At 47.6% G+C, this 12,596-nt stretch overlaps 1 protein-coding gene across 1 annotated transcript in view; it reads right to left on the bottom strand.

Annotated features, from left to right (window-relative positions):
- Positions 1–12,270, bottom strand: part of CRIM1 (cysteine rich transmembrane BMP regulator 1) — a 703,894-nt gene extending 691,624 nt beyond the window's left edge. Inside the window, exon 1 of the mRNA XM_044289483.1 lies at positions 11,448–12,270. Within this exon, the coding sequence (XP_044145418.1) occupies positions 11,448–11,760 (313 nt within the window). The 5' untranslated portion in view covers positions 11,761–12,270. The remainder of the gene's footprint in view (positions 1–11,447) is intronic.
- Positions 12,271–12,596: the final 326 nt, after the last annotated feature.

The following is a 12,596-nucleotide window of genomic DNA, read 5'->3' as shown; positions in this document are numbered from 1 at the left end:
TGTGCTTGTGAATAAAGCAGTGATATGTAGATTAGCTTTCTGAGCAGATCTCAGTGTGGTGAAGCTATAGTACATAGTGTATATGATATGTAGATGCTAGCACACGGCTCTGCCCTCAGCCTGATGTCTAGCCTTGTAAATCAATGGGAGGGGGGAGTGTGCAGAGCACAGGGGGTGTTGCAAAGCAGAGCTTAGTCAATTTACCCCCATCTCCTAGGGCTCAAAAGAAAGGTATAGTTTTAATCAGCATGGTGAGTCCTACCAGTAAGTATGTCTGGTTTAATAGGGTGGATCCTGCTGCCAGAGCCTCTTTAAAGGAGTTTTCTAAGATTTTCATACTATCCTAGATAGGTCATCCGTATCTTATCGGTGGGGGTTTGACACCCAGGACCCGAGCCAATTAGCAGTTTCAGAAGGCACCGGAACTCTCTCTGCATGGAGCGTGAATGGGGCTGAGCCCGATACCAAGCACAGCCGCTATTCAATGTACGGCAATGTGCTTGGTAAGAAGCGAGAAGGCTGCAGTGCTCAACTGGATCTCCAGTGCCTTCTCAAACAGCTGATCAGCAGGGGTTCCAGTTGTAGGACCCCCACCTATCAAATACTTATGACCTATCCTGAGGATAGATCATGAGTATAAAAATATTGGGAAACCATTTTAAAACGCCACTTCAATATTCAGGTACCGCCATCTCTGGCAGCAGTACGTCTGAACTCCCATAGAGGTAGCAGAAAATGAGGCCTGAGAAGCCTTCCCTTCACTTTACGGTTGGGAGGGTGTTTCCTCTAGGGTGTTATGGATGCAGCCAGATGTACTTACAGTCTGTTCAATGTGATTTTGCCACGGTTTTTGAGAATCAGAGGCTCAAACACCAAGGCTCATTGGAGGCAAGTAATACACTAGACTGAACACATCAATACCTTAAGCTGCATGCACAGATAAAAGTGTGCGAGAATTACTATTTCATGCTGTGGTAGAGTAGTAAAGTTCTAAAGTGCAAAAAAAAAACTTACAAAATTACAAGGGCGTAAACGTCTTCAGATTTCTATGTGGTCAGTAAAATGACTACGGCACAATAGAGTTCTGGTCAAAAATGGAAAGATCTAGAGTATGCTGAAGGAAGCTGCAATTCCAGTGTCACAGTATCTGCGCCTACCAGCCACCACCAGCCTGGTCTTCTCGGCGACACTGGTGGTATATACTGTTTCTTTTGATTAAAGAGGTACTCTGGTTATAGCAAGTTATCCCCTATTAGATCGGGGGGAGTCCTTCCGCTGGACCCCATATCCTGTTCAGCCCCCCTGAAATGGATGAAGCGGATGGTCGGAAAAGCATGCCGCTGCTCCTTTCATTTCTATGGGAGCGACAAGACCCCCACTGATCTGATAGTTATCCCTATTCTTTGGATTAGGAATAACTCGTTAGAACCAAAATACCCCTGTAAGTCAAAGTCAAAGGCAGAGTGACAATATATTCCCGGGAAGTCTGCGCTGCCTTTGTGTGACTTGAATGGTGATGCAATGCAGAGCATGTAGACTATAGGGCCCTACCGTACCCTTCATATGCCTCCGCTATCACACTGCTTTTACCGTCAGGTTCCTATAAATGCAACAAAAGAAAGTGTTGTATGTTTCATCAGTATTCATAGTAGTTTTAGTTGAGAATATTCCAGTAATATAACGCTATACTGAGCACCACAGGGCAGCACATGATGATGCAGTAACTGCGTACAGCCTCCTTGTGCTCATGTAGATTCCAGCCACTGGAGCCTAAAGCCTCATGCACACGACCGTATGTATTTTGCGGACCACAAAAAATACGGATGACGTCTGTGTGCATTCCGTATTTTGCAGAACGGAACAGCTGGCCCCTAATAGAACAGTCCTATCCTCATCTGTAATGCAGACCATAATAGGACATGTTCTATTTTTTTTGCACACGGAGTAACTTCAGTTTTTTTTGTTTGTTTTTTGGCTAACCCTTTGAAATGAATGGTTCCGTATACGGTCCGCAAAAAAAAAAAAAAAAAAACACACAACATGAATGGACACGGAAATAAAATAAAAAAAACACGTTTGTGCGCATAAGGCTTAAACCAAGTATTAAAATGAAACAAAGCAAAATACATGTTCCTTTTCTCGGTCTGAATATGCAGGTTTTTTTGGTATGAGAGGGGAGAGGTACCATGCGTGAAATTGTGCTACCTGCTCAATTATGTGCATATAATGACCGACCGAGTATAACATTTTGATGAAAGTGGACTGAATAATATCTGTGCATTGATAACAGGTGCCTAAGAGCTCGCCTGCCATTACACACACATTTCCACTTTTAGAAGCCTGAATCATAAGAGCTATAAATCAGCAGCAAAAAGTAATCGTTCTGATTGCGAGGACTACAGCTCTGCTGCATTAGACCATACACAAATGGCAGTACCACGACTGCTAATTTTCACCACAGGTACCAAACCCCCTCTGATGGCTAATGCTGTAAAGCTCTACGGCTCACAGGTTTCTACACTTATGTATTAGCTGCTGTTTAATTAACCACTGCATGGTAAAAAAGAGCCGCCATTCTTTACAAAGCTGCTATATGATTTTCAAATGGTTTAATACCGCAATTATTCAGTACGATATATAAACCATTAACCATCATCTTAAAGGGGTTTCCGGGATTTTTATATTTATCACCTATCCTCAGGATAGGTAATTAATATCAGATCAGCAGGGGTCCGACACCCAGCACCACTACCAATCAGTGCCGTGCCAGCGCAGCCTTCCCTTCATTGTTTACCTGCTTGCCATCCATGTTACATCGGTGTAATTACAGGAAACCATCCCATTCACTTCTAAGGGACTGCTCATTCCTATACACTTGAAGTGAATGGGACGGCTTCTTGTAATTACACCGATAGGACATTGATAGCGAGCAGGAAAACAATGAAGGGAAGGCTGCGCTCGCACGTGCCTTCTCTTCTACCAGTGGGGGGGCCGGGTGTCAGATCTGATCAGATATTGATGACCTATCCTGGGGATAGGTCATCAATATTAAAATCCCAGAAAACCCCTTTAAGAATAACCGAATATAGAAACGTGGTGCATGTAAACCATCCTATAGATGGCGTAATGTAGACCTGTATCAGGCTGGATGACTAGTGTGGACAGTGGACAGACACATTTCTCTAGCTCTATACCAACTATTGCTTGATTAAGGGTCCATTCACACGTCCGCAAAATGGGTCCGCATATTGCAGAACGGGTGCAGACTCATTCATTTTCAATGGGGTCGGAATGTGCTGTCTGCATCCGCATTTGCGGATCCGCACTTCCGCATCCGTGCTTCCGTTTCCGCAACAGCAAAGAAATAGAACATGTCCTATTGTTGTCCGCAATTGCGGACAAGATTAGGCATTTTCTATTATAGTGCCGGCGATGTACGGTCCGCAAATTGCGGAATGCACATTGCCAGTGTCCGTGTTTTGCGGATCCGCAAAACACTTACGGACGTGTGAATGGACCTTAACTTTGAGACTGAATTTTACATTAGAAATGTGGTGCAATTTAGGTGCAAAACATTGCATCTTAGGCCCCGCCCTCTTCCCAGAAAGCCATGCCCCTTTCTAGACTAGTCGCATATAAATTTCTAGATGCACCAAGGTGCGCCACGTTTATGCCAAAATCTAAACGCTCTAACACTACTAATCGTCAGCCATTATTATGTCTGCATTTATTTAATGCAATATACAAAATATCCAGAAAAAGCTGTTGTGTGTCTCTTTCTGCCCATTATATGTCTTTTCCTGCGCTCAGCTTCACAGTTAATGGAGACCAGCTGCTATGATGTCTCCCATACACAGCACATGTTTTATTGCTGAAATTTCTATTCATCTGATTGGGGCTTGCAGAAATCCATGTGCCTGCTGCCAAAACAACCAATTCGGATGAATGGAAACAAATTCTGCAGCATGTGAAGGCGTCCTTATTAGGGCTGCAGTAAACGATTATTTTAGAAATCGAGTATTCTATCGATTATTTTTTACGATTAATAGAGTATTCTAATAAGAAAAAATGATTTAATAGACTGTTTTCCTTTATAAAAAATCATCAGACAGACCCCCTGCCATCAGTCCCCAACACCCTTCGTTCTCCCCCAGTGCCATCAGCTCTCTCCCCTTGTGCCATCAGCTCAGCAGGGATAGTGCGCACAGTGATGTCACAGTGCAGGGATAGTGCGCACAGTGATGTCACAGTGCAGGGATAGTGCGCACAGTGATGTCACAGTGCAGGGATAGTGCGCACAGTGATGTCACAGTGCAGGGATATACCTACATCAGAGACTAAAAGGAAACAAAACCCAAACCGCCCTGAACCAGCCACTAACGACAGGGGGTGCTCTAACACCCTATGCTGCCAATCAGCCCCTCTAAACAAGGCCAGTGAGCACTACTACCCCCATCATCCTCTGGCCATTCCGGCACAGGTGACAGCTCTAACTAGAAGTCCATGCTCCACCACTGGGTGGTAAACGTGTTATCATAGGGGTTCTCAGTGCTGGGACACACATGGCGAGCACTAATCACACAGTGCCCCTCCACACATGCAGCCACTTACCAGCCTTCCGCCGAACCAGCAGCCAGCAGTTCTGATCTGTACTGCCACTCGCGCCCCGCCTCCTCCGCTGCCAGCCACTCAGCACACAGCGTCGGGTCATAGTGCGCGCTTACGTGTACTATGACCTGACGATGTGTCAGGATCCAGTACAGCGCGTTGCGGGCTGGCGCCGGGTGACCATGGAGCGGTGAGTAATAGCAAGCGCTTCACTCCCACTCCCTGGTCACATGACACAAACGAATCCTCGATGCAAAAAATTTGCATCGAGGATTATTTTGTGTCGAATTACTCGATTAAATCGAGTAATCGTTTCAGCCCTAGTCCTTATGCAGCAGTAATCAGCAGGACTGCTGTGAGACATTAAAGGTACTACAAGCAGACACCGGGTTTACCTGGGTCTGTGCATGTCTCATCTGTAGCCGCTCACTACTTCTTCCCTTCTCCGTAGGCTTATACGTGAAGCAGGCTGAAAATCCAACACGTCTCTGTCTTGCGTGTACGAATTTTACCAATTAACTGAGCATGGGTGATCGGTGTAGGAGACAGGGGGAGGAGGTGAGAAGTGTGGTAAGAGGAGGACAAGGAAGTAAAGCCATTCCTTAATTATTTCAGCTAAAATTATGCAAATGAGCTCTTAACAAGCTCTGCCTCTAATGCCATCAGATGTAAGGCAGCTATCCTATAAGTCAATGTTCAGCTCTCAAAATAAGCCTTGAGACATGACTTGGATATTAAATAAGCCAGCACCTCATCTGCAGACAGCTGTTTCGGGGTGATTGCCCCTCATCAGTGCAGAGCAGAGAGTACTAGCTTAACTGGGTGAGAGGCCTTTGTCCAGGAAAGGGGGGGGGGAGGGGGGGGTTAGGGGGAAACAGGAGAGCTAGAAGTTATGCATGCATGACTAGCAGTTTGCAATGACGGCCCAGATGGGTGTTACTAGTTGGGGGGGGGGGGGGTGTCCTTGCACAGTCTGACACTGGCAGCACTGATTGATTAGTGTCAGACCCCAACTGCTAGTAACGCATTCATATTCTAAAAGGAATAATACAGGACTGGCACAACGCAAAGGCATAAGAATAGATTCTCCATAATTGCCATTACAAGGGGGTAGCAAAGGGACATGTCAGGAAGGTTATAGACCAGTGATGGCTAACCTCCGGCACTCCAGCTGTGGCGAAACTACGACTCCCAGCATGCTTCATTCATTTCTATGGAGTTCTGAGAACAGCCAAGCCAGTGTACATCTTGGGAGTTGTAGTTTTACCACAGCTGGAGTGCCGAAGGTTAGCAATCACAGTTATGGACCGTCTTAAAGTCCATATATACAGTGAATACAATGAAAATTAATTCTCACAAAAAAAAAAAAAAAAGAGACACCATAAACGATAGAAATGGTGTGACCATCTTTCACCCTAAGGCAAGACACCACCCATATTATGTCAAGATACCATCACCTTGTCTGACTGCTGTGTCGTGCTTATTAACCGCCCAAGGCTAAGCAGGCCTAAAGTGCCGCCCAAGCTTTCTGGACAGTAGCTGCCGTTCCCTTGGGCTGCTCATGCCAATAAAGATTTATAGCTGTTCCAAGTCCTGGACATGTAGACTGGTTAAATAGAGTACCAGAGCCTTCTAATCCCTAAGAGACAGACTTCAATAGCTTTATTATTTCTGAAGGAACTTTCTTTCACTGAGGTGTAAGGATCTTGTAGACAGTCTCTTCAGTATACAGTGACGAGATGTGAAGAAAAGTACAGCAGCCACTTGTTTCAGGGGCAGTTGCCTTTTTACATGCTGTTGGGTTTTGTATAGCTACAAGCTCAAAGAAACCAATCAATAAAACTAAACGAAACAGTAATTGTGCCGCTATAAGGAGCACTCTGGATGTGCCGCACAAAGCCTTCCAATGACGACTGCTGCTACATGACAACTTCAGCAGGGACGCTGTCACAAGCCAATGACTGCAGCATTGTGAAGCTACTGTACGGTATATGGCAGCAGAATGAACGTGAATGGGGTAGAGTGCTGTGCGTATAGTGCTGAAGTCTGAAACACATCAGCAGTATACGCTTCCCCCGGACCGACTTCATATATGGATCATTATGGACCTGTTGCAATTTTCATATGTGAATATAAAAGTGGTATTCCGGTTTTTAAAACTATCAGATCGGAGGAGGTCCTTCTGCTGGGACCAATCACCAGAACAGGTACCCTGTACACCCCAGAGTGTCCTGAAATAAATGAAGCAGCAGGTCGTGCTTTTACAATACTGCTGCATTCATCTTTACAGCAGACAGCCGGGTACAGCGCTCAGCTATTTCCAGAACTCCCATAGAGATCAATGGAGCGCCAGTACAAGCCTGACCATTCATTTTCAGGTGCTCCAAGGGGTCTGGAGTACTCATTCTCGTGATTGTGGGAATCTTACTGGTAGGACCCCAACCAGTCTAATAGTTATCCCCTAGCCACTAAATAGGGGATAACTTACCAACCGGAACACCCTTTTACCATTTCCGTTTTACTGGTGCCAACGATCCCATGCACACACCAGGGGAGATGACCATTCCTTTTTTATTACTCTTCCTGTCTAGTCCACTATTCCACCCATTCTACCCCCATGTGGCAGTTTTGTCCCTTCGCCTACACCCTCTATCTTCCTACCGACCCCTTGTCTAATGCACAGCATGAAGGAGCTTTACAGGTTACTAAGCACAACCATGATGAGACCATGCATGATCAGTAGGGAATGGTGGAGCAGGCCCTGAGGACATCACGGATGGTGTTCCGACCGCTGGGTCCCTACCATACATACCCTGCACAAAATGGCATCATTTCTGCTGAAATTGCCCAACACCACCAGGTGCAAAAGAAGGCTGAAAGTGACCAAATTTTAAAATGACATTTTGAAAGGCAACGTTAGTCAATATTGCAGTCCCTTTACAGTCCCACAAGAGACACGTGACCGCTGAAGAAGATCAGGTGACCATGGTGGGAAGAAAACAAATCCCGGACCGGAATATAGAGATGCTGGGGTCAGAGATGAGGACCGGAGTGGTGGGGAGCTTCCAGCACCTGTTAGAAATGATGTATTCCAGGACAACCCCCTTAAGGCCTAGGCTATGTAGGACGTCTGATTTTAACTCGCACTACAACAGCAATAAAATGTGACGTTCTTGGGACCTGCAACTCTCACTTTATAGTAAAAATCAATCAGTGGAGCTACAAAAAGTCTCCATATGGCTGTGGCCAAAGGGTAGGTCCACACAGCACATAAAATACAATGGACAAGTTCACTGCGGATTTAGCCACGGATCCACAGTAAAAACCGCAGCAAACCCAGAAATGGCTGTGGACATCACCCTCTCTGTTGTAAAAGGTGTAATCCACTGTGGAGATCCGCAGACTATATTAACATACTGCAGATTTCAATCCACGCCACAGGTCAATTTACACCGGATGAGACAGTGTTTGGCTGCAGTGGTCACATGCAGCATACCGCAACTTCACCGCAGCAGCAACACGAGGACCGGTGGGACAGAGAATGGCGCTAGAGACTGAAGTAAGGGTACTTATTTTAGACCATTTGGGCGCTTGCCTGAAATTTTTAATGATCTAGGACAAGTCCTGACTTCCCATGTTAGGATGCATTCACACGACCATATGTATTTGGCGGTCCGCTAAACGCAGCGCCACAAAAAATACGGATGGCATCCATGTTGCATCTGTCTTTTTGCGGACCCATGGTAAAAATGCCTATTCTTGTCCGCAAAATGGACAGAGATAGGACATGTTCTATTTTTTCTGTAGGGCTGCGGAATGGATATACTGACGCGGATGGGTGTGCTGTCCACGTTTATTGTGGCCCCCATTGAAATGGGTCTGCATCCAGCCATCCCATCCAATCGGATGAGGGCCAAAAATACGGTCGGGCGGATGGGTCCCTAAACAGAGGCCCCAGATAGGTTTAACCCTTTACTCCTTCTCATTTAATATGACTGTCAATGGTGATTAGTATTAGTAACATGAGCGTGTTGAAAATGAATTCTACAAGCTGGTCAAGTAGAGAGGGCTGAAAGCAGAGGAGGCCATTAACGGGCAGTGCGGTGACCTTAGGCTCTTTGTTGCGGAGCAGTAAATGATATTCAGCATGTATCTTGTTCTTGCGATGGACTTAAATCTGACAGGAGAGTAGGGATGAAGGCAGCAAAAATCAGCATTAAACATCTGCCGGTGACTTACAGGAGCCTCAGGAGACCTTTTCCTACTAAAATACAAGACACGGAGGCCTTGAAATGGAATCACTTTAGATAGATGGTATCAAAGCAATTCCTCCTTCCTTTCTTCAGGAAGAGCTAATCTTTGCAGTCTGTGCATGGAGCCCGGTATGTGCCATTAACCGAAATCTGGCAGCACTATTCTTCCAGGGGGTTAGATCTTGTATCATCAGCAGAGCCATTACCGTACACAGCATTTCTTTATAATTTTATAAACCAGGCAATGAATGGGAATCGGAATGTGTGAATAGCCCGACGTGCAGAACTACAGCATTCCATGCAATACGGAGCACGCAGCGTTACCTTTCACCACTGCTTAAGTGGCCTTCGCTGGATTATTTCCACCCATCGCGTCGGGGGGGGATTCAAAGTTTTTATCCGGAGAAGCCAGCTCGGTAACAGGCTCCTCAGAACTGGTGGATCAATTTCTATTCCCTGGGCGCAAACAGCAGACGAGCACTGAACAGAAAGCGGCAAGGATGGATATTCAATTGTGAAATAGATGAGAAGTAACCTTTAATGAAGCAGCTTCTGTGCGGCCGGTGGACTTCATAAGAGTGGATAGAGGGGAGATAACAGCCACGGACTGGCTTCTGGTCCTGCCTGGCATCATCCACAATTACGCCTCATGCAGACGTCCGTGAGATACCGGACTGGCATTGCAGGAGCGCACGGCGTCATAGCAACCAATGACGCCGTGCGCTCCTGCAATGCCAGTCCGGTATCTTGCAGACCGTCTGCATGAGGCTTTACTTTCATAGGAGGTACTCCCAGCATAAGGGCTTCTTAATCAATTCAATCAGCCGGATTGTGCCTCATTTTATGAGACATTAGGTACTGGTCAAGACTCCACATCCTAAATAGTTCCTTGTGTATCCCTAGGTGTCTGCCCTAAGGGGGTGTTTACACCTTGCTGGTTTCTGCCTCCCTGAAGATAGCCTTAAAGCCACACCGAAAAGGGACGTGTCCTTTGTACCACCGCTCTGCGATCTTCAGCGCTGCCTTCCACTGGAGGCAGAAAGGACACGGCTGGTGGCAGGATTTCTGCAAAATGTCCGCTCAAAAAATTACGGGGAAAAAAAAAAAAACAGCTCCAATGGGTACAGGTTCACAATCCAAAAATTGGCGCAGGATTCTGGGTGGATTTCTGAACCAAATTCGCACATGTGTTATACATTTTTGGTTGCGGATTTGGTGCAGCTTTGCCGCTGATCTCACCCCTGTATTGCGGAGAGTGAAATCTGCACAATAATACACACAATTGGCATGCTGAGAATCTCAAAAGTGGCACGGCAAATCAATTTCCACATAGTCGATAAAAGCAAAGTGGGCAGCACAGGGGTCCTAGGTTCAAATCCAACATCTGCACGGAGTCTGCGTGGGTCTCCTCCGGTTTGCTCCCACACTCCAAAGGACCTTAGATGTGAGCCCGGTGATGCCCGCTATATACGTGTACCGGAGATGTCTCTAATGTCATACACTGTGCTGTACTATGTCAATATAGTGCATGTGCTGCAGCAGAAACTACCACAGCGCCGGCACTGCGGTCGCAGCTTTAAGACTGGGAGGAGGACACCACGCAGCTACCGGTGGAAGTACGGTACGGAAGTTGCGCCAAAATGTCGTTGGCAATTTCTGCCATGTGAATGGATCTTTTTTTTTTGTTTTGCTAAGGAAAACACACGGGGGGAGATTTATCAAAACTGGTGTAAAGTAGAACTGGCTTAGTTGCCCATAGCAACCATTCATTTTTCAGAGCTTCTTTGGAAAATGAAAGGATCAATCTGATTGGTTACTATGGGCAACTAAGCCAGTTCTACTTTACACCAGTTTTGATAAATCTCTCCCAGTGTGTTGCGACCGCTTTGCGAAGCCCAATTTCTCCACAGATTTCAATGGGAAATCATAATCCACATGAACCTAAAAACACGTACAGGCAGATTTTAGTGCATATTTTCCGAGGAATGCTACTGATGTCATGGCAACCAGCACACATACATGAATATCCCTACATACTACACATGTGTATATCCATGTAATGTAAGTATACAGATAACCCCCTATAGTCTCCTGTGGGCTGATCTGCCCTGCTTCCACACACATCACCCATCTACTAATACCGGCACAACATGGCAGGGGACGCTTTCCCACAGGTAGGTGACATGGCACTTACCACAGATTACTTTATTTGCCATGTGTTGCCTCCGGTTTTACCTAGGACTGCCAGCAACTGATCACATAGTGCTGGGTGGCTCCAAAGAGCTAACAGACAAACTCAACTCTGCTGCATGTGCCCCTTTCACTCCAGACACCACTGGCCATTCAGGTGGATGCCATCATCAGCATCCCCGCCTGGCACAGCTTCTCCTCCGGCCCATGACGTGCACGGATCCCCCTGCATGGCCACACTAATGACACCTCCGCCATCACAGCGAGATCCAGCAGCCAGGGGCCCCAGAGTGCTCCCGTCAGGTCACAGAGGCTGCCTCAGCCATCCACAGCAGAAAGTTCCGCCGCTCCTGCCTAGGAAAGGGTTAATCATGAGGGGGTAACGCCAGCTCTCACCTTCACATACCCCCACCTCGTACTCCGTGATGGAGTCGCCATTGAGCGGGGGGCGGATGACACAGCGCAGCCCCCTGTCGCAGGCTCCGTGCAGCCCGTAGACTCCCCCGCAGCTCTCGTTCTTCTGCCGGGCGCACATGAAGCAGCAGCCGCAGATGCCCAAAACGATACTCCCAGGGCAGTTCTTGGGCTCCTCGCATTTGGATTCATCGCAGGGTAAACAGACCAATGCCCGGCTGGAGGCAGGCAGCAGCGACAAAGCCGCCAGCACCAGGTGCCAAAGACGCAGCGACTTCCCGCCCGCCAGGTGCATCCTTCCTCCTTGTCGCACGCAATGCCACCCGACTGTCAGACGCGGTGAAGGAGCGAGTATTATCCCAAGACGGAGGCTCGGCAGTCACCTGCGGAAAGTTTCCTCACACAAACACGCGGATCAGACCGGGGAGCCCGCTGTGCGCCACATATTCCTGTCAGCTCAGTGACGCGACCGCAGCCGCCCCCGCTAACATGTACAGGGGAGAACTTTCCTCAGAGTTGTCACTTCCACGGAAACTTCTCCACGTCCCTCGCAGAAAACTTCCCCCGGTTCCAATGTGCACAAATCCAGCTTCCAGCAAGGCGCCTTTCTGGCCCCCTCACAGGCAGAGGCTGCTCGTCCGTCACAGCTCCGGGCGCCCCTGTCAGCTCAGTGCCGGCCGCCTGTCATGCTCCTCTCGTCTTCTATCTCTCACACAGTCGTTACTTTTCTCCCCTCTCTTGTTTATCGCTCTCTCGTAGAGAACGCAGCCCGAGCTGCTCACGCTTCCTCCTCCCTCATGGCGGCGTCACAATGCAGACAACTCCCCCGGTCGCGTTCCTTGCTCTCATTGGAAAGTGCGCCATTGTGCTGGACCGCCCCGAGATTCCTCATATGGACGGGCTGAGGTGTGAGCGCGGTGCTGCTCACTGCGGGATGTGCGGCCGCATCCACACTTGTCCTGTCAGGACGTTATGTCACTGCGTCATTTGTGGTACCTCACGGCGCTTACCATTCGGGGGCTGTTCACACGTAACTGCGGCCGTTTTATGGCGCTGACACGTGTCATTTGTGTCCCTAGTCACCAAGTAATAAAGGAATAAAACTCTGCCGCTGTCCCGGACATGACAATG

The sequence above is a fragment of the Bufo gargarizans genome, chromosome 4 (assembly GCF_014858855.1).
Source record: "Bufo gargarizans isolate SCDJY-AF-19 chromosome 4, ASM1485885v1, whole genome shotgun sequence".
In the NCBI taxonomy this organism is placed as follows: domain Eukaryota; kingdom Metazoa; phylum Chordata; class Amphibia; order Anura; family Bufonidae; genus Bufo; species Bufo gargarizans.
The sequence above is the reverse complement of the archived record's forward strand: the minus strand, read 5'-3'. Positions and strand labels throughout refer to the sequence as shown.